Genomic DNA, 21713 nt, shown 5'->3' with positions numbered 1-21713 from the left:
TCCTCCCCCCTTTTTTCTCTCTCTCTCCCCCCCTAAAATGAATAAAGTCTTAAAGAATAATTTTTTAATTAAAAAAAGTGTGGGGTGGATTTATAAAGCCTTAAAATATATATAAATAAAATAAATATAAGGTTACTACTTTGCAGATTTTCACCTATCATGCGGGAGTCTGAAACCTAACCCCCACAATAGATGAGGGGCCACTGTATTATGGAATGGTACACCCAAAACCTACCTAATTTTATTAACCAATTAAAAATATGTATTTATCCAGAAAAGATTATACAAAGTGAATTATGGTAAGACTTAGTAATAACGGTATGCACACCCTTGGAATAATCATTATTATTCATGTCTGGCCTACGGTCAGTGGTGAGGGTCTCCTGATGCTCCCGTCCCTGACTCATCTCCGTCTTGCCCCATAGATGACCATTGACCTGATTCTCTAGTCTTTATACCTTGGCCATCTGTTACTTTTCACTGAGCAGTGTTCTTTCAGTTTTACCTTCTTTGACCTTTCACCAAGTGTGTATTAATGGAATTCCTTGGAAAGGTTTTCCAGTGGTTACTTTGCCTCATATGTTTCACACATGCTACATCTGAGACTTGGGGCCTAGTCCAGAACTGTGGGCTTCAAACTTCCTACCAGAGCCAAGTGCCCCTGAGACCATAGGGTTCTTGAAAGTGCCCAATAATTGGGGGTGGGGAGGGAAGGGTGGAAGTCTACCTGCTGGGAATGGTCAGAGATCAAAATGGAGCCAGACTCATGATTATCTATGGTGAGGTCACTTTTAACAGTGTGTGAAGCAGGGTTACAGTTCTGTGAGTGGCCTGCTGCCTTATGGTTAAACAAGGTGTCCCCGGAAAGGACAGATTCAGGCCCATTGCCAAGACCACCGTGATTCAAAAACTGGCTGTGGGCACTGGCCGGTTGGCTCAGCGGTAGAGCGTCGGCCTGGCGTGCGGGGGACCCAGGTTCGATTCCCGGCCAGGGCACATAGGAGAAGCGCCCATTTGCTTCTCCACCCCCCCGCCCCCCTTCCTCTCTGTCTCTCTCTTCCCCTCCCGCAGCCAAGGCTCCATTGGAGCAAAGATGGCCCCAGCGCTGGGGATGGCTCCTTGGCCTCTGCCCCAGGCGCTAGAGTGGCTCTGGTAGCGGCAGAGCGACGCCCCGGAGAGGCAGAGCATCGCCCCCTGGTGGGCACAGCGTCGCCCCCTGGTGGGCGTGCCGGGTGGATCCCAGTCGGGTGCATGCGGGAGTCTGTCTGACTGTCTCTCCCCGTTTCCAGCTTCAGAAAAATACAAAAACAAAAAAACAAAAAAAACTGGGCTGCGGCCTCTTGTCACTCAGCCATGATGGGGCGGGGCCTTGCGGCTGTCCAATCAGGGTAGTTCTTGGTACTGTTTGTGGGAGCGGCACTATGGTGATGGCATGCATGAATGGTGTGGACGGCGTGAACTGGTCGGTAGTGGGTCCTTGCTTCTGCGGCGTTCTGCTTACTCGCTTGCTTTTCTTAAAGGACTCAGGTGGCTCCGACTTACTCTGTGGTTGTGGCCCGCACTTGCCACGCGCGTGCGCGCGAGGGAGTCGAAAGGTGGAAGGGAACCCCTGAAACCGAGAAATGGTGAGTGGGCGGGGCGGGTGTGCTGAGCCGGGGATGAGAAGCCGGTTGGAACCAGCTGAAGTGGAACACGGCCTCCCCAGGTCACGCCGGAGTCTGCTGACCGGATTCGGCCCAGACACAAGTGCCCTCCTAGGCGCGCGCGCTGCATGTGGCTCTGCCAGCACCGTGCTCATCGTCCGGTTACCTAGATGGTGCGGTGACCTCGGGGAGGATCATCGGACCATTGTCACTCCGTCTCCAGGGTTGTGCGTGGAGAGCTGTGCTCTGTAGGGTCCTAGTTCCTCTTTTCTCCCTAAGGCACTTGTTTTCTGCTCACTTTTCCAAATCTTTAGGAAGTACAGCGTCAACTCCTTGACCCGTCCCCAGCCTTGCTCTTCCTAGCGCTGGCTGTTAACCCTAAATTTCCGGATCTTTCCACACATTCCCAGACGCCATCTTCCCCTCCCCATTTCATAGCATCATTATTAACTCTTTGCCCTCCGCGGTACAGTTCAGACGGACACAGTATTTTGTTTATCATTGATCTAGTGTGCCAGGGGTGGCTCTTTTCAAAGATGTAGTTTTCTGTACGTTTTACCTGAGAGGGAAGCAGGGAATAACCGCTGCCCCCCCATCTTCCCTGTGGGAACAGGCATCTAATGGGGAGTCAACTGGGAGGATGCTCCTCCTGGGAAACTCCTGGGTGATCTGTGCCTTCAGCACAGTTCCAGGTTAGTTTGCCTCTCTCTGCGTTTGTCACTTTGAAAAGATTTATTTACTTGTATTGGTTTTTCAATAAATTAAAATTTTTTTAAATCACTTGTGCTTGGGGTACAATAAAAAGTACTACATTTCCAAAGAGGCAAGAAAGAGGTGAATTTTAGAAAAATATATAAGTATTGCGTACATTAGCAAAAATTGTTTCCCTCCCTCCATGGGTGTCGGTAATATGCTGATATCTGTTCTTACCTTTTGGATGATTTCAAATGGTATGTCAGGGCTTAGATTTAGAACATCTAGAAGTGTTCCAATGGGATTGTTTACAAGTCAGTTTCCATTTTTTTTTTTACATAATAATTAACTGACATTCATTTCTGATAGAAATATAGGTACTTGTGGGTTTCCTTGTTGAACTATTAAAAGGCCTCTACTACTTTCTTTCCTGCTTACACATAAACACTAGATTTAAGTGATTTTGCTGGATTCTTGTACCACTGAATTTATATCCTTTAAATTATAATTGTCGATCCAAAACTTTGTGACTGGGGAGCAGAGGATGGAGGCCTGCGACTCTAAAATAAGCCACTACTCTTGAGGGGCAAAGAGAGTTGTCTTAGGCCTAGCCGTTTTTTTCAGGTTGTTTTTTACATCCATGAAGTGTGTTCCCTCAGAATGTAATGTGTATATTGACAAAGTCTGTAAGTACCACATGCTAACCGGTTGTGCCAATGGAGAAAGTATATGAAGGTCAGGAATTCTGTCTCCTGGACAAAAGCTCTATAAATTTGGGAATTCGTTTGGGTCAGACCCTTAAACTGAGTCAGGCTGAAAAGTTCCTCACTTGTGAGAAAGGAAGCCTGGGGGAGGGAGCATTTACATGCTTACAGGGGAAGGGAGGCTGTATGGAGCTCCATGTTTTTTCCTGGGGCTGCTCAGGTGTCACCTATGGTCCTTCCTCCAGGACTAACCCACTTTAGAGGTTCTAGCTCAACCAGGAGTGTCAAGACTCTAAGCTTGGGAATGTGTTTAACTTTCTGAATGTGGCTTTTCTTTTTAAGTGCAGGCTGTTTATCTGAGCTGATTTTAAAATTTGCATTTCTTTCCTCTAGATATCTTTATCTGTTGAATATATCAGTCATTTAACTGTAGTTTCGCCCTGGCCGGTTGGCTCAGCGGTAGAGCGTCGGCCTAGCGTGCGGAGGACCCGGGTTCGATTCCCGGCCAGGGCACACAGGAGAAGCGCCCATTTGCTTCTCCACCCCTCCGCCGCGCTTTCCCTCTTTGTCTCTCTCTTCCCCTCCCGCAGCCAAGGCTCCATTGGAGCAAAGATGGCCCGGGCGCTGGGGATGGCTCTGTGGCCTCTGCCCCAGGCGCTGGAGTGGCTCTGGTCGCAACATGGCGACACCCAGGAGGGTCGCAACATGGCGACGCCCAGGATGGGCAGAGCATCGCCCCCTGGTGGGCAGAGCGTCGCCCCTGGTGGGCGTGTTGGGAGGATCCCGGTCGGTCGCATGCGGGAGTCTGTCTGACTGTCTCTCCTTGTTTCCAGCTTCAGAAAAATGAAAAAAAAAAAACAAAAAAAACTGTAGTTTCTATTTTATTTTTAGTGATAGAAAGGGAGGCAGAGACAGACTCCTGCATGCTCCAGACCGGGAGCCACCCGGCAAGCCTATTAGGAGGCGATGCCCTGCCCATCTGGGGCCTTTGCGCCATCGCAATGGGAGCCATTTTTAGTGCCTGAGGTGAAGGCCATCCAGTGGTCCTCAGCGCCCACGGCCACTCTCTGTAATGGAGCTATGGCTGTGGGAGGGGAGGAGAAGAGAGAAAGAGAAGTGAGAGGAGTAGGGGGGGAGAAGCAGATGAGCACTTCTCCTGTGTGCGCTGTCTGCGAATCGAACCTGTGACATACACACGCCTGGCAGGGCTGATGCTCTACCACTGAGCCAGCTGGCCTGGGCTTAACTGTAGTTTCTTTTGGCAATACACAATTTTATTTCCTGTATAAGTATGTAAGATTTTTTACTTCTTGGGCTTTGAAAATGTAAGTTAATTGAAAAATGAATGTGTAAGACAAGAAAATCTTGAAACCAAGCAGAATTTTTGTTTCATTTTAGGCAACAAAATCTCAGGCTATGAGGTGGGCATGTATAAGTTCTCAGGCATATTTTTCAGTTTAAGATCATTTTTTATATGGGTGTGTTCCCTAAAGAACTTTGATATTTAAAAGGCTTTACGATTCTTTTTATTGATTTTAAAGAGAGAGAGAGAGAGAAACATTGATTTGTTGTTCCACTTACTCATTCATTGGTTGGTTTTTGTATGTGCCCTGAAGCGGGATCAAACCCACAACCTTGGCATATTGGGAGGACTCTCTAACGAACTGAACCTACCAGGACAGGGCCATATACTATTCTTAAGGCAAATGACTTTCTATTTGAATTGATAGGAGAATAACAACCCAAGTTTATGTAAACCTTTGAAAATCCTAGTAGGCTTCAAGGAGTAAAAGTAAACACCTAAACTACTCGCTTTTGACAGTTCCCAGTGTGAAATAAAGTAGAGATACAGACTATGTCTCTTTGCATTTAGTTCAAAAGAGATCTGAAAATTTTTATATTTTATGGTTTGCACTTTTATACTCATCTGTGTTTAAAGAATTAGGTCTTAGAATGATTTTCTATATAAAAAAGTTAAAATTAAATTTAAAGGAATAAAAGTTGGTTAAAAACAAACTATTAAATAGTAGAATGTAGTATATATAAATTTCTGTTTATTTTAACTAAGTGCAAATGAAGGATAAAAAAATCAGTAGATATGAAATGCAGAGACTTCCATTTTTTCAGAGCATTTTAGGTTTAAAGAAAAATTAATCAAAGTTCCCACTCTCCAACACAGTTTGCACTTTTTGTTTTGTTTTTTTGATTTTGAGTGAGAGAAACAGAGAGAAGGATAAACAGGGACAGACAGGAAGGGAGAGAGATGAGAAGCATCAATTCTTCATTGCGGCACCTTAGTTGTTCATTGATTGCTTTCTCATATGTGCCTTGAATGGGGGAGTATCTCTAGCAGAGCAAATGACCCCTTTCTCATGCCAGCGACCACGGGGTCATGTCTATGATCGCACACTGAAGCCAGTGACCTGGCGCTCAAGCTGGTTTCGAACCTGGGTCCTCAGCATACTGTGCCAACGCTCTATCCACTGCACCACCGCATGGTCAGGCTTATATGATTTTTAAATAAGATAAAATACTGAAACATAATTGTTGAGTAGGTATCTACTTTTCACTTCCTATTACAGAGAAACAAAGATAAGTTCATTTTATTGATAAATTTGTAGTACTACTGTAATTTTCGCTCCATAAGACACACTTTTTTCCCCCAAAAGGGGAGGGGAAAATGCCTGTGCATCTTATGGATCGAAAAATAAGGTATTTTATTAAATATTTTAACACACCATTTGGTTCAGATTTTTTTTTTCTTCTTTTCCTCCTTAAAACCCTAGGTGTGAAAAAAGAAACAAAACCCTAGATATGTCTTTTAGTCAGGTGCTGCATCTTATGGAGCGAAAAATACGGTAGTTAAAATATTAATTTTGGTAACTAGAGACTTGCCTGTATTAGTTAACTTTAATACAAAGTATTATTCCAGAGCCTGAAAAACTTTTGGGTTAGTTTCTGTTATATATCTTAATTTATATGAACACCTGATTTTTAAGTTGATTAAACAGAGCTTCTTACAAACCAATTTTTTTTTTTTTTTTTTTGTATTTTTCTGAAGCTGGAAACGGGGAGAGACAGTCAGACTCCCGCATGCGCGGGACAGGGATCCACCCGGCACGCCCACCAGGGGCGAAGCTCTGCCCACCAAGTGGCGATGCTCTACCCCTCCGGGGCGTCGCGACCAGAGCCACTCTAGCACCTGGGGCAGAGGCCAAGGAGCCAGCCCCAGCGCCCGGGCCATCCTTGCTCCAATGGAGCCTTGGCTGCGGGAGGGGAAGAGAGAGACAGAGAGGAAGGAGGGGGGGGGGGTGGAGAAGCAAATGGGTGCCTCTCCTATGTGCCCTGGCCGGGAATCGAACCCGGGTCCCCCGCACACCAGGCCGACGCTCTACCGCTGAGCCAACCGGCCAGGGCCTCAATTTTTTAAATATACTCTGTAGATACATATCTACATATAGATTCAGGTGCAACCAGAAACCTGATAATTTTTTTTTTTGTTTTTTTTTTTTAATTTTTTTTTTTATTCATTTTAGAGAGGAGAGGGAGAGACAGAGAAAGAGAGAGAGAGGAGAGACAGAGAGAGAGAAGGGAGGGAGGAGCTGGAAGCATCAACTCTCATGTGCCTTGACTGGGCAAGCCCAGAGTTTCGAACCAGCGACCTCAGCATTTCCAGGTCGACGCTTTATCCACTGCGCCACCACAGGTCAGGCTGATAATTTTGTTTTTAAATTTTCAGCTGCCTGGCCTGTTGTAGTGCAGTGGATGGAGTATCGACCTGGAACGCTGAGGTTGCTCATTTGAAACTCTGGGCTTGCCCAGTCAAGGCACATATGAGAAGCAACTGCTATGAGTTGATGCTTCCCACTCCTACCTTCTCCCTTTCTCTCTCTCTTATCTCTATCAAATCAATAAATAAAATGTTTTTAAAAATTTTATAGCCATTAGGCCCTGGCCGGTTGGCTCAGCGGTAGAGCGTCGGCCTAGCGTGCGGAGGACCCGGGTTCGATTCCGGCCAGGGCACACAGGAGAAGCGCCCATTTGCTTCTCCACCCCTCCGCCGCGCTTTCCTCTCTGTCTCTCTCCTCCCCTCCCGCAGCCGGGGCTCCATTGGAGCAAAGATGGCCCGGGCGCTGGGGATGGCTCTGTGGCCTCTGCCTCAGGCGCTGGAGTGGCTCTGGTCGCAGCATGGCGACGCCCAGGATGGGCAGAGCATCGCCCCCTGGTGGGCAGAGCGTCGCCCCTGGTGGGCGTGCCGGGTGGATCCCGGTCGGGCGCATGCGGGAGTCTATCTGACTGTCTCTCCCTGTTTCCAGCTTCAGAAAAATGAAAAATTTTATAGCCATTAGACAGAGACAATAAGGCAAAAAGTTTACTAATTTATTACAGTTGGTATAAGTTAAGTTTATTTGTTCAGATGGCTAAGGCTCTTACTATTTTTAAAGAAGACTTTTTTTTTAATTAATTTTTTTTTTCAAGTAAGAGGAGGGGAGACAGTGAGGCAGACTCCATCGTGTGCCCTGACCAGGATCTACCCAGCAACCCCATCTGGGGCCAATGCTCAAGTACCAAGCTATTTTTAGTGCCTGACGCTGGTGCACTCCAACAGAGCTATCCTTAGCACCTGGGGCCACACTCGAACCAATCGAGCCACTGGCTGCAATAGGGAAAGAGAGAGAGAAGCAGATGGTCACTTCTCCATGTGCCCTGACCAGGAACTGAACCCAGAACATCCATACCCCCAGCCAATGCTCTATCCACTGAGCCACCGGCCAGAGCCTTAAAGAAGGCCCTTTAAGATTTGTATTTGTCCTTGACAAACACTTTTTAAGAAAACAAGCACAGCGCAAAAGTGGGTGCTGCTTAGGAGAGGGAACCTTTTTGGTTACTTTACTTCTTTAAAAGGCTCTTCTTTCCATTTTTTTCCCCTTTGGTTTGTTTAGTCTCAGGCAGTTGTGGACTGTGTTTACCTTTTTGATTATCTTTAGGAGGACCTGGAGAGTTGGCTCAGGAGGCTTTAAAAATCTTTTATTTAAGTGGACCCATGCAGTTCAAGCCTGTCTTGTTAGGGTCAACTGAATTTTTTTCAATTCGTCTCTCTGTCCCTTCTATCATTGCTGTCATTTGTTTCACCTATCCATAAGCTATAGTTATTGAATACATTTTTACTATTACTAACTTAAATAAAGTGGTTTGTCAGATTAAATATTATATTTTATGTAATACTGGTTTGGTGGTAATGAACTTCTTTAGCTTTTTCTTGTCTGGGAGGCTCTTTATATGTCCTTCAATTCTAAATGATAGCTTTGCTGGGTAATCATGGTTGTAGGTCCTTGTTTTTCATGACTTTGAATATTTCTTGCCAATCTCTACTAGCCTGTAGATTCTGTTGAGAAATCAGCTGACAGTCTTATGGGAACTCCCTTCTAGGGAGTTCCTAAACTGCTTTTCTCTTGCTGTTTTAAGATTCTATCTTTATCTTTAACCTTTTGCATTATAATTATGATGGATCTTGCTGTGGATCTCTGAGTTTATCTTGTTTGGGACTCTGTGCTTCCTGGACTTACATGTCTATTTTCTTCACAAGGTTAGGGAAGTTTTCTGTCATCATTTTTTCAAATAGGTTTTCAGTTTCCTGCTCTCTTCTCATCTCTGCACCCCCATGATGTGAATGTTGGTACACTTGACGTTGCCCAGAGACTCCTTACACTATCCTCTTCTTTTAGTTCTTTTTTCTTTTCTTTTGTCTGATTTTTTTTTATTGCTTTCTATATTTCAAATGGCTGCTTTTGCTCTACTGTTGATACCCTGTAAATTATTCTTCATTTTAGTTAGTTCTTTTTTTTTTCTTTTACAGAGACAGAGTCAGAGAGAGGGAAAGGTAGGGACAGACAGGAAGGGAGAGAGATGAGAAGCATCAATCATCAGTTTTTCCTTGTGACACCTTAGTTGTTCATTGATTGCTCTCTCATATATGCCTTGACCGCAGGCCTTCAGCAGACTGAGTAACTCCTTGCTCAAGCCAGCAACCTTGGGTCCAAGTCGGTGAGGTTTGCTCAAACCATATAAGCCCGTGCTGAAGCGCCAACCTCGGGGTCTCGAACCTGTGTCCTCCGCATCCCAATCTGACACTCTATCCACTGCACCACCACCTGGTCAGGCTCTTTCATTTTTGATTGGTTCTTTATTATGGTTTCTCTGTCCTCACTGAGTTCCTTGAGCATCCTTATAAACATTGTTTTGAACTCTGTATCTGATAGTTTGCTTGACTCCATTTCATTTAGTTCTTTTTCTGGAGATTTCTCCTGTTCGTTTGTTTTGGACATGTTTCTTTGTCGTCACATTGTAGCTGCTTCCCTGTGTTTATTTCTGTTATAATGTTAGGTAGAGCTGCTTTGTCTCCCAGATTTGATAGAGTGGCCTTGTGTAGTAGGTGTTCTGTAGAGCACAGCCTCCCCAGTCTCTTGGGATGGGCATTCCAGGTGTACCCCTTTGTGGCATGTGTGCACTGTCCTCTTGTAGTTGAGCCTTGAATTATTATTGGCATCGCTGTGAGGTATTGACCCCCAGGCCGATTGGCTGCAACTACAGCAGAGGAGCTGCTGTGCAGGAGTTGACCCAGTGAAATATGACTTGCCTCAGTGGGGTTTTGGTGCTTACTGAGTTTGTCTCTTGAATGTGTTGCTTGTAGAGGTGTTAGAGTTATAATCTGGCATGTTCTGAAGCTGTCCACCAAGTGCACTGGCTCTGGGGCCTCCCAAGAGGTACAAGGTCAGCCACCATGATGTGCAGAAGGCTACTACTAGAGCTGGACTTGGAGGTACCCAGGAGAGGCCAAGCTGTGAACTAAGGACAACTGCTGTTAGTACCAAGCCTGGGGCCACTTGGCGAGAGGTACGGGTATGCAGAAACCAGATGCTGCTCGTTTGAGAAATTTTAGCAAAGTCTGAAGCATGAGGCAAGACAGGCGGTTTGTGTGGAAAAGCCACTGGAAACAGCTTGGGTGGGCCCACCAGTTAGCTAAGGCAGGGTGTCAGGGAATCAGCTGGGTGAGGTGAACAGTTTGAGCCAGGTTGATGGAAACTCAGCTTGTCACCCACCTGTTGCCTCTGTGGGGGAAGGGCTCAGAAAAGGAACAGTGGCCTCTGCCAGCACTTTTATCTGGCAGAAAGCTGCCCTACCCCGTAGATCTTGCTTCGATGCCAGACACTCCAGTTCCTCCCCATATGTCCTTGGTTCCTCCAGCTGCTACCCCAGTGCTGGAGCTCAGAGGGAGTCAGTCTGCCGAAGTCTGTGTCTGGGCCCTTTAAGAGGAGCTGCCTGGGACCCCCAAAGCTCTCCTTCTCACTCAGCCATAATCCCCAATGGTTTTTACAGCCAGAAGTTATGTAGAAGTCTCTTCTTGGCACTGGAACCCTAGGCCAGAGGCTTGATGTGGAGCGGGGACACCCTTGCTGCTCAGGGGGATCCACTGCAGCCCAGATATCCCTTCCAGTTTTAAACTGCCACACGTGGGTGTGGGACCAGCCCATTCTGTATCTCCACCACTCCTACCAGTCTCCATGTGGCTTCTTGAAATTCGTAGTTGTAGGATTTCCAGCCAGCCAGATTTAGGCATTCAGAATGATGGTGGTTTTGTAGTTCAGCTGCAGTTCTGATGTGGTTGTGGAAGGGCTCCAGTACCGTGTTTCTGCCTCAGTCTTAACTGGAAAGCAATGTGCTGCTCTCAGCCCCGTGGTTCTCAAACTTTCTGGTCAGGGCGCATTTAACATCCTACAAATAACTGTAGGCGCACTATTTACATTCCTGAGAACTATGTTATAATAAGTCAAATATTAAAGAAAAAATATATAAAGTCCAAGCATGCTTTTATGGTAATTAAACAAAATAAATAAGACAAAATTAAATTTATTCTGACATTAAAAGACATTTTTATGTTACATTTTTTGAGTTATGCTTTTTAGAATTTGTAGAAAAGAGGGATTAAAAAATTAAAAACGACAAAAAAGTTATCATTTTATATATAGAGATACATTCTTAGTAGGATTTAGTAAATTCGGCAAGTCCCAGCGCTATAGTGTTAAGTTTTTTCACTTTGTGTTTATGAGAAACATGAGCCTGACGTGTCCTAGAGATTTCTTCAGTGTTTGGGCGTATATTTGAAAGGCAAACTCTCATTTCCTTGTCAATACATTGAAGAATTCCTTTCTTTTACTCTTAATTGTGTTGATGGTAGAAAATCCTAATTCACATAAATAGGATATTAAAATTGTAGTAAAATATTCAAAGCTTTTTTAGATATTGCCACATATTCTTCTTTTATAGAAATCCAAAAGGCTTCAAGAGACAATTCCTTATGTTTAATTATCAATCCACGATCAGTGGATATAGCTGCCAGTTCTTCTTCTTCTGTTAATGTTAAACCAAAATCACTTGAAGCCTCCATGAATGGGTTTCTAATCCAATTGTATTGTTCAGTGTTAAGTGATGGGAAATACTATAAATTAAATTCTGCCCATCAGCCTTCAAGTCCTATTTTATTTACACTTAACTTTTGCTCACTTCCAGAATTAGATTCTTCAATATCATGCTTCTTTTTGAGAAATCTATCTATTTTATTTGGGTGTATTTACCTAAAAATAATATAATAATGTGTTAATAATAAATATAATAATGATGTGTTAACAAAAACAGTGGTATTTCTGTAATGAAATGGTATAATAGAGTAACTATATTTATTTTTATATCTGGGCACAGGCCACGAACCAGCGCAGCTAGTAATTCCAGGTCCCGAGTGGGAACAGTGCAGAATTAAGAAAATATGGGGTCAGGAGGGCCCCGTAATTACTGCTGGCAAGAACAAAACGTGCCCAAAAACCGCATCTTGCTTTATTTATAGGGCAAAGTGGGCCATTAGCAAATCACTGAGATCTTTGATCATGTTTCCGAGGCAACCCAAGAATTTTACCAAGTGCAAAAACCTCCACCATACATATCATCTTGACTTTACACCAAACAAAAGATAGAAGAAACTTGCCTCCAGTCTTTCCGGGAACGTGTAAACAATCCAGCACCACAGCTTAACAGCCTTTTGCAAACTAATCAGGCAAGTGAGGTGGGGGATTGGGCACACTGTCAGCTACAGCCAATTTCCCACACCTCTGTTCCCCAAAAATCTAAACTCCAAAAACCCTGTTGGTTTTTTGGTTCCCAACAGGCACATATTTCTCTGGAATACCATAGGGCGCACCAGTGCACCCTGGCACACACTTTGAGAACGTTCTCACTGTCTTAACCTGTTCTCCCAGGTCAGCAAGAGCCAAGGTACACTGCTAGGTTTGACTGAAAAAGCTCTTGTAGCGCCTTGTCATCTCAGTATTTGTGCTAGAAACTGGTCTGAAGCAGCCCTGAGGCTCATGTGTATAAGGTCTTTATGGAGGTCTAAGTTATTGTGCCTTTTTAATATGCCATATAATGTTAAATTGAGCCCTAACTTCTGAATAATTTCCTAGTTTACGAAATAGGACAGAGAATGGGTAAACGGAATCTGTGATAAATGTTATGAAAGTTGGAAGTATTACTTCTTCCCAAGAATATTTTCATTCAATCAGCTGAATTTGGCTACTTCCAATGGCCTGGAATTCTTCAGGCTGAGATGGCAAGCTGATACAAGTTGTTACAAGTTGGATTTCAACAGGCTGCCTGGACTCCTCATCTTTGATGATGGGAGTAGAAGAAAAAGCTTTCAATTTTTCAGTTTTTTATTTATTAAAACTTCAGGTAGATTTGACCCTGTACATCATGAAGTGCTGACTTAAGTGGTAGGTAATAAAAAGATGAGTTTTGATGTGCTTAAAATTTTTGTTTCATTTGGATAGCATTTCTCTCATTTCTCCAAGGTGCTGTGGACCCTGCCATTAGAGAGTAATAATATTTAAAGTGATCACAGCAAAACTGCCTAAAAAATTTGCATATATTCTTGATGCTAAATTTATGAGTGTATAAGTGTGGACAGTGTAAGTTTCTGATGACCAAGACACAAATGTTTGGAGACCACAGGATCATCTGTAACCTTCCTATAAATTGAGTATAAATCTCTATAAATCTCTAGAGCTGTCAGTCTCGTGCATCCTACTGTACACATACTTGCAATGTTTTAGGACTCAGTGACCTTTGAGGATGTGGCTGTGAACTTCACCCTGGAGGAGTGGGCTTTACTGGATCCTTCACAGAAGACACTCTATAGAACTGTGATGCGGGAAACCTTCAGGAACCTGGCCTCCATAGGTAGGGATGACCACATTCCTTCATTTGTGAATTAGAAAATGAGTATTTTTTTTATTATTGCTTTCCCTGCATTCCAAAAGTTTTGATATCTTGTATTGATATCTCATTTATTTCTATGTATCTTTTGATCTCAACTTTTATTTCTTCCTTTATTCTGTCATTTTTTTAATAGCATGTTGTGTATTCTGCACATATTTGGGGTTTTTTTCTGCTTTCTTTTTGCAGTTGATTTCTAATTTCAGAGCATTGTGGTCGAGAATATGTTGGTCTGAGTTCAGTCTTCTTAAATTTGTTAAGGCTACTTTTGTGTGCCAACATGTTATCTATTCTTGAAACTGTTTCGTGTGCACTAGAGAAGAATATATAATCTGGTGTTCTGGGATGAAAGACTTTGTAAATGTCAATTTTGTCCACTTAGTCTAATGTGTCATTTAAAGCCAATATTTATTGATTTTCTGTTTGTATGATCTATCTATAGCTTTCAATGTAGTATTTTGATCCCCTACTATAATTGTGTCTTTGTCAGTTTCTCCATTTAGTTCTCTTAGTAGCCACTTTATATTTTAGTGCTTCCTGATTGGGTGCATATATTAAGAAGTGTTATATCTTCTTTGAGGTAGTGTCTTCTGTCATTATAAAATGTCCATCTTTGTCTGATGTTACACTTTTTATCTTGAAAACTATTTTGTCAGATATGAGTATGGCTATACCTGCTTTTCTGTGGATGCCATTTGCTTGGAGAATAATATTTTCCACCCTTTCACTTTGAGTCTATATTTGTCTTTGCAGCTCAGATGTGTCTCCTGAAAGCAGCATTTGGTTGGGTTTTGTTTTTTGTTTGTTTTCTTTTTTTTTTTATTAAGTGAGAGGAGGAGAGGCAGAGACAGACTCCTACATGCGCCCCAACCAGTATCCACCTGGCAAGCTCCCCACTGAGTGATGCTCTGCCCATCTGGGATGTTGCTCCATTGCTCAGCAACTGAGCTAATCTTAGCACCTAAGGCAGAGGCCACAAAGCCATCCTTAGCGCCTGTGGTCAACTCACTCCAATCAAACCATGGCTGTAGGAAGGGAAGAAAGAGAGAGAAGTGAGAGAGGGTGGGGTGGAGAAGCAGATGGTTCCTTCTCCTGTGTGCCCTGACCAGGAATTGAACCTGGGACATTCGCACACCAGTCAGTTCTCTACTACTGAGCCAACTGTCAAGGGCTAGGTTTTGTTTTCTGATCCAGTCTGCTACTCTGTGCTCTTTTGTCGATGTATTCAGTTCATTTACGATTAGGGTAATTATTGATTACATGTGGGTTTCCTATAGCCATTTTATATTTGTTTTTTGATAGCTCTGTGTCTCCATTGGTTCTTTTCCTTTGTGTTTCTGTCTGTTGTTTTTGTTTGGTAGTATTCTATACTTTTTTCCTCTTTTTAAAAGTTATGTGTCTCAGTTTTGGGGGGTTTTGGTCTGGTTAACATTAGGTATGTATAAAAGAAAGTTTCATCTATATAGTAGTTTTCTTCTGAACGTGCCTAACTTCTATCACCCTTTGCAAATTCAGACCTTTCGTGTTTTTGTTGTCACAAATTAACCCTATTTACACTGTGAATTCATTTCTGAATTGCAGTAGCTATTGCCTAATTCCTCTTTTTTAATGTTATTTCCTCCTTTAACCTTTATATGATATTTAAGTGTATAGTACCCCATTCTAAGAAAGGGTTATAATTTCCTGCTCCAGTCTGCCTTTTGGGGACCTTACTCATAGTTTTGTGACCTTTGCTTCTTTGTTCCAGGTACAATAACCCCCTTGAGTATTTTCTGCACTGGAGGGTTTCTGGTGGTTTATTCCCTCAGCTTCTGTGTGTTTGGAAAAGCCTTTATTTCTCCTTCATATCTAAAGGATAACTTTACTGGTTGTATTATTCTTGGCTGGTAATTTCTCTCTTTCAGTAATTTGAATATTTGATTGCACTTTAATGGATTGTAAGGTTTCTGTTTAGAAATCAGTGATAATCAAGTGGGCTTTCCTTTAAATTTTTTTTAATTTATTGATTTTAGAGAGAGAGGAAGAGAGACAGACTGAGATAGAACCATCAATTTGTTTCTGTGTGTACTCTGACCCAGGGATCAAATCAGCAACCTCTGCACTTCAGAACTAAGCTCTAACCAACCAGGCTAATATGGCCAGGGCTTTCTTTATAGGTTGTCTTCTTTTCCCTGACGCCTTGAGAATTTTTTTTTATTGCTAATTTAGGGTTTTAATACATTATGCCTTGGAAAAGGCCTTACTGGATTGAGGTAATTTGGTGTTCTGTTTGCTTCTTGGATTTGAGGATGTAGCTTCTCCCATAGGTTTGGGAAGTTCTTGTCAATTATTTGTTTGAATAGGGTTTCTATTCCATTTCTCCGTCTGGTCAGCTCTATTTCTATTCCATTTCTCCGTCTGGTCAGCTCTATTTCCTACACTAACTTGTTTGTTCTTTATCACTTTTTATTGAGTTCCTCATCACTAGAACTTCTAGTTGGTTCTTTTAGAAGTTTCAGTCTTGCCTGACCAGGCGGTGGCACAGTGGATAGAGCGTCAGACTGGGATGCAGAGGACCCAGGTTCGAGACCCTGAGGTCGCCAGCTTGAGCCCAAGGTCGCTGGCTCGAGCAAGGAGTCACGCAGTCTGCTGTAGCCCCCGGTCAAGACATATATGAGAAAACAATCAATGAACAACTAAGGTGCCACAACGAAGAATTGATGCTTCTCATCTCTTTCCCTTCCTGTCTGTCTCTATCTGTCCCTTTGTCTGACTCTGTCACAAAAAAAAAATGTTTCAGTCTCTTTGGTAAAGTACTCTTTTTGTTCATTCATTTTATTTCTGAGTTCATTAAACTTTGTTTTAATTTTTTTTTTCATTTTTCATTTTTCCGAAGCTGGAAATGGGGAGGCAGTCAGACGGACTCCGACATGCGCCGACCGGGATCCACCCGGCATGCCCACCAGGGGGCGATGCTCTGCCCCGCTGGGGCGTCGCTCTGTTGCATCCAGAGCCATTCTAGCGCCTGAGGCAGAGGCCACAGAGCCATCCCCAGTGCCCGGGCCATCTTTGCTCCAATGGAGCCTCACCGCAGGAGGGGAAGAGAGAGACAGAGAGGAAGGGGAGGGGGAGGGGTGGAGAAGCAAATGGGCACCTCTCCTGTGTGCCCTGGCCGGGAATTGAACCCGGGACTCCTGCATGCCAGGCCAACGCTCTACCGCTGAGCCAACTGGCCAGGGCCTAAACTTTGTTTTAATGTACTGATTTGAGGGAGGGAGGGAGGAAGGGATATTGATTTGTTGTTCTACTTATTTATTCATTCCTTGGTTGATTCTTATATGTGCCCTGACTGGGGAGTGAACCCACAATCTTGGCATATTGGGACAATTCTCTAAGCAACCTGGCTAGGGCCAGCATTAAACTTTTCATCTGTGTTCTTGTAACTCATTTTCTCAGAACTACAATCTTGAATTCTGTGTCTTTTAACTCACATCTTTCCATACCTTTAAGTTTATTTTCTACACTTGATCTTAGCCAAAAGGCTGAGATGCAATAAATTTATTTTCGGGAGATGTTTCATTTTCTTTCTGAGCTTCCTCATTACCTAGGTTATTCATGGTATTTGATGGATTCCTTCTCTGTCTAGGCATCTGTGTATGAGTGGCACTTCTCTAGTACATTGATAAGTCTATTTGTTGTTTTCTAGTAGGTGACACTGAAGCACAAGTTTTTTAGTTCTCTTGCATGTCTCTGACTTCTCAGTTCTCTTCAGTGTTGGAAGATATCCTATGTTTCCTGGGAAGGTGAATGTTTCCTCTGTGTTCAAGTCACCTCAGTCTCAGGGACTAACCTCACAGGGGAATGTGGTGGTTGAGGGGTTCCAAATCCATGAAATCCCATTGATGTTCTTGCAGCCAGATGCTGCATACAATGAAGCTATGATGGGTAGGCATGGGGGAAGCTGGCTGCTGCCTTTGTTGCTTTGCTCCCCCAGTAATGGTGACTGGCAAGCCTCAGCAGCCTTCCCTCTGTATCTCCATCTGACCTTGAGATTGGTCACAGAGTACACCTGTCATTTGGGGAAAATGTTTCTGTAGTACCAGTTCTCAGGTTTGCAGATAATATACTGTGCAACCCAATACTCACTGCTACTACAGCTTCTTCTGGGGCCCGCTGCTCACTCTGTAAGGATGGGGGAGGCAGCCAAGGTAGTGCACTTGCCCGGGTCACTGGGTTTGGTCTCAGCCTGTACTGACAACTCCTGCAGGAATGCTCACTATATCTCTCTGCTCCTCCCTGTTGAAAAGAGTGCTTGCAGCAACCTGATTTCTTCCCTTTCCAGGCTGAGACCCACAGTGAGCTCCAGGCCTTGTCACTGGCACCATCTCAGCTCTTCTCCCTTTCCACCTCCCTGGTTCACTTCCACTTGCCTATCTTCATGTTGTTGTTGTTTTTTAGTTAAACATATATTATTTTAATAGCTTTATTGAGATACAATCCACATACCACAAATTTATTGTTTCTTTTTTAATATTTATTTACTTATTTTATTGATTTGGGAAAGAGAGAGACAGGAAGGGAGAGAGAGTGAGTGGGAGGGAAGAGATGAGAAGCATCAACTCATAGTTACTTCACTTTAGTTGTTCATTGATTGCTTCTCATACATGCCTTGACCGGGAGGCTCCAGCCAAGCTAGTGACCCCTTGGTTAAGCTAGCGACCTTGGGATCATGTTGATGTTCCCCTGCTCAAGCTGGAGACTTCAGGGTTTTGAACTGGGGACCTCAGCATCCCAGGTCAACACTCTATCCACTGTACCACTACCAGTCAGGCAAATTTACTATTTCAAAGTATATAATTCAATGGTTTTTACTGTACACACAGAGTTGTACAAACACCATAACATATAGTATGTTAGAATATATTCATTCCCCAAAGAAATCCTAAACCCATTAGCAATTACTCTTTTTCTTTTCTCACCATAGCCTCTGGCAATCACTACTCTACTTTCCATCTCTGTGGACTTGCCTCTTCCAGGTAGAATCATACAGTATGTAGTCTTTTGTGACTGGCTTCTTTCACTTAGCGTAATGTTTTCAAGATTAATCTGTATTCTCTCATGTACAGTACTTTTTTTTCCTAATGGCTGATGATGTCAAACATCTTTTCATGTACTTATCAGCCATTGGATATCTTTGGAGAACTGTGTATATAAATCCTTTACTTGTTTATAAAATTTGGTTATGTGTTTACTTTTTAGTTGTATAAGTTCTTTAATATTATGGACATAAGTCCTTTATCAAATAATTTGTGAATATTTTCTCTCATTCTGTGGGTTGTCTTTTCACTTTCTTGGTAGTGTCTCTTGAACTAAAACTTTTTAATTTTGAGGAAGTCCAGTTTACCTAGTTTTTATTATTTTGCTTGTGCGTTTGCTGTCATGTCTAGGAAACCATTGCCTAACCCAGGGTCATGAAGATTTACTACTGTCTTTTCTTAATAGAGTTTTATAGTTCTAGTCCTTACTTCACGGAGTTGTACAAACTAAGTCTCTGATACATTTTAAGTTAATTTTTGTATGTGTTATGAATTTCGGGTTCAACTTCTGGGAAAAGCACGTAGATATCCAGTTGTCTCAGTGCCATTTGTTGAAAAGAGTGTCCTTTCACCAACAAATTATCTTGGGAGTCAGTTGACTCTAAAGCAGCAGTTTTCAACCTGTGGGTCGCGACCCTGGCAGGAGTCAAATGACCAAAACACAGGGGTCACCTAAAGCCATTGGAAAATACATATTGGGGTCGAACGACCAAAACACAGGGGTCGCCTAAAACCATCAGAAAATACATATTTATTATACAATATATTTTTAAATAAAATATGTATTTCCGCTCTTAGTTCCTGAGATTATCATTAGAGGAGACAGCAGAGAGCAGAGAGAGGCCACGTGGAGGAGACCAGGAGAAGCAGCCAAGATGGTGGAGTGCTGAAGGAAAAGCCAGTTTGTGTAGAGTTTGTGCAGGGACAAGGAAAGGAGATGGGGAACTGTTGGGCAGATAAAATGTATTATGCTCACTTTGTTAAAGGTGGTGCTGCCCACGTGAGGCCGTCGCCCAGGTGATATTAATGTGTGTTGGGGATCCTTGTAGCCTGGGGCTTGGTTTTGGGATTAAGCCTTTCCCACCCTTTTTGATGTGGGGTGGTACAATCCAATCATGCCTCAGAGGTGACTTTGTATTAGAGATTTCCCTACTTTGTATATTGGATTAGAGGTTTGGATTTCTACACTATAAAATGGGGACAAAACGGTAACTGGCGTTCTTGGTTCCTGAGATTATCATTAGAAGAGAGAGCAGAGGAGAGCAGAGAAAGGCCACGTGGAGGAGGCCAGGAGAAGCAGCCAAGATGGCGGAGTGCTGAGTGAGATGCCAGTTTGTGTACAGTTTGTATCTGGGATAAGGAAGGAGATGGGGAACAGAGGTGAATAAGGCTGGTGAGCTAGAAACCTTTGATTCTAGGAAACTCGGATAAGTCAGTGGCTTTGTGAGCACTGAATGTGAGTGGCTTTTGGAGCCCAGTGTATGTTTTTACTTGCCCGCCGGGTGCAATCTAGGATTAAAGACGATGGCCACCAGTTTGTGGCTCCGTTGTTTCTTTACCGACTGTCTGAATCCAATGCGAACCTGCATGGGCCGGGCTGCTGTGATGGTGGCCCTGGCCTTGCCTCCTGGCTTTACATTTGGCGTAGTCTGTGGCAGGATTCGATACAGATCGGCAAGGAGCCTTTGAGTGGTGGAGTAGAGGACTGGCTGCTGTTAGAGTTCCCCATGGCTGTCCTTTTGGGGATTGTAGGCTGGCTGACTTTTACAGCCATGCGTGACGAAACTGAGAGCTCTGTGGAAGAGGCTGCCCGGGACCTGCAAACTGAGCAGCAGAAGGAGCTGGAGCAAATGCAGGAGAAACCGATGCTGACCCTGGAGCTGGAGGAAATGCTGGAGGAGGAGGCCAACCAGGTGTTCGAGATTCGCCTGGAAATGGAGCAAACGCTGGAGGAGGATTCAGAGGTTCGTGAGTTGCAGCTTGCCCTGGATGTTGTGGAGAGCCAGCAGCGGCAGGAGGCTAAGGCCGGGGCTGAGGCTGAGGCTGAGGCCGAGGCCGGGTCCGGAGTTGCAACGTCTGCGGAGCAGAAGGTGGCGGCAGCCCGGGGCTTGAGCCTGGCAGCAGGAGCTGATGTTTCCAGTTCCTCTTTGGAGGATGAGGAGAATCGGGCTGGAGTTGCAATCCGCAGTCTCCATAAGATGAGAGCCCAGCTAGAAGGAGCACCTACTACGGCCCTGGTAGGTCTGCAATTTGGGGTCATAGGGCTGGACGCCATGTGCCCCTCTTTGGGACAGTGTAAGACCTGCGAGGATGGCAGGGATGAGGGGGGTGGCTGACGCCCCATGTGTGTGGACTGATTTTCTGGACTACGACCGGAGTGGGCATTGGCTCCTTTGTTGGATGGATTTACAGATTACGGATTTTGGACAATGTGAAATACCCTGATGGGGTGGGGGGTGGCTTTGCTGGAAGCACTCCCCTGCCCCGGGAAGTTTTTCCCGTGGCTAGAAAGAAGGCCGAGGACATTTTGCTCTTTGGGCTAAGTGCTGAGAGACTGGTGAAATGTACCTTTGTAATTGTTGAAACTGTATGATTTTTGCTGTTGTTATCTGTGTAATGTTCTAATTTCCTTGCACAGGGATGCTGGTGATGTAAATTGTGGGTAGTAAAGTGAGCATAGGGGTGGATTGTTGGGCAGATAAAATGTATTATGCTCACTTTGTTAAAGATGGTGCTGCCCACGTGAGGCCATCTCCCAGGTGATATTAATGTGTGTTGGGGATCGTTGTAACCTGGGGCTTGGTTTTGGGATTAAGCCTTTCCCACCCTTTTTGATGTGGGGTGGTACAATCCAATCATGCCTCAGAGGTGACTTTGTATTAGAGATTTCCCTACTTTGTATATTGGATTAGAGGTTTGGATTTCTACACTATAAAATGGGGACAAAACGGTAACTGGAGTTCTTGGTTCCTGAGATTATCATTAGAAGAGAGAGCAGAGGAGAGCAGAGAAAGGCCACATGGAGGAGGCCAGGAGAAGCAGCCAAGATGGCGGAGTGCTGAGTGAGATGCCAGTTTGTGTACAGTTTGTATCTGGGATAAGGAAGGAGATGGGGAACAGAGGTGAATAAGGCTGGTGAGCTAGAAACCTTTGATTCTAGGAAACTCGGATAAGTCAGTGGCTTTGTGAGCACTGAATGTGAGTGGCTTTTGGAGCCCAGTGTATGTTTTTACTTGCCCGCCGGGTGCAATCTAGGATTAAAGAAGATGGCCCAC

General features: G+C 44.0%; 2 protein-coding genes across 2 annotated transcripts in view; both read left to right on the top strand.

Annotated features, from left to right (window-relative positions):
• LOC136334233 (zinc finger protein 709-like) overlaps positions 1-21713 on the top strand; it is a 41114-nt gene that overhangs the window by 11914 nt on the left and 7487 nt on the right. The window contains 1 exon segment of the mRNA XM_066274206.1: positions 13201-13327. Coding sequence (XP_066130303.1) covers positions 13294-13327 — 34 coding nt within the window. The 5' untranslated portion in view covers positions 13201-13293.
• On the top strand, positions 1539-20774 carry LOC136321025 (uncharacterized abhydrolase domain-containing protein DDB_G0269086-like). The gene is made up of 2 exons (XM_066254123.1): positions 1539-1625; positions 20209-20774. Exon 2 carries the CDS (start codon positions 20211-20213, stop codon positions 20772-20774), a length of 564 nt encoding a protein of 187 aa, XP_066110220.1. The 5' UTR covers positions 1539-1625; positions 20209-20210.

The sequence above is a fragment of the Saccopteryx bilineata genome, chromosome 1 (assembly GCF_036850765.1).
Source record: "Saccopteryx bilineata isolate mSacBil1 chromosome 1, mSacBil1_pri_phased_curated, whole genome shotgun sequence".
In the NCBI taxonomy this organism is placed as follows: domain Eukaryota; kingdom Metazoa; phylum Chordata; class Mammalia; order Chiroptera; family Emballonuridae; genus Saccopteryx; species Saccopteryx bilineata.
This window is presented reverse-complemented; position numbering and strand designations above follow the sequence as displayed.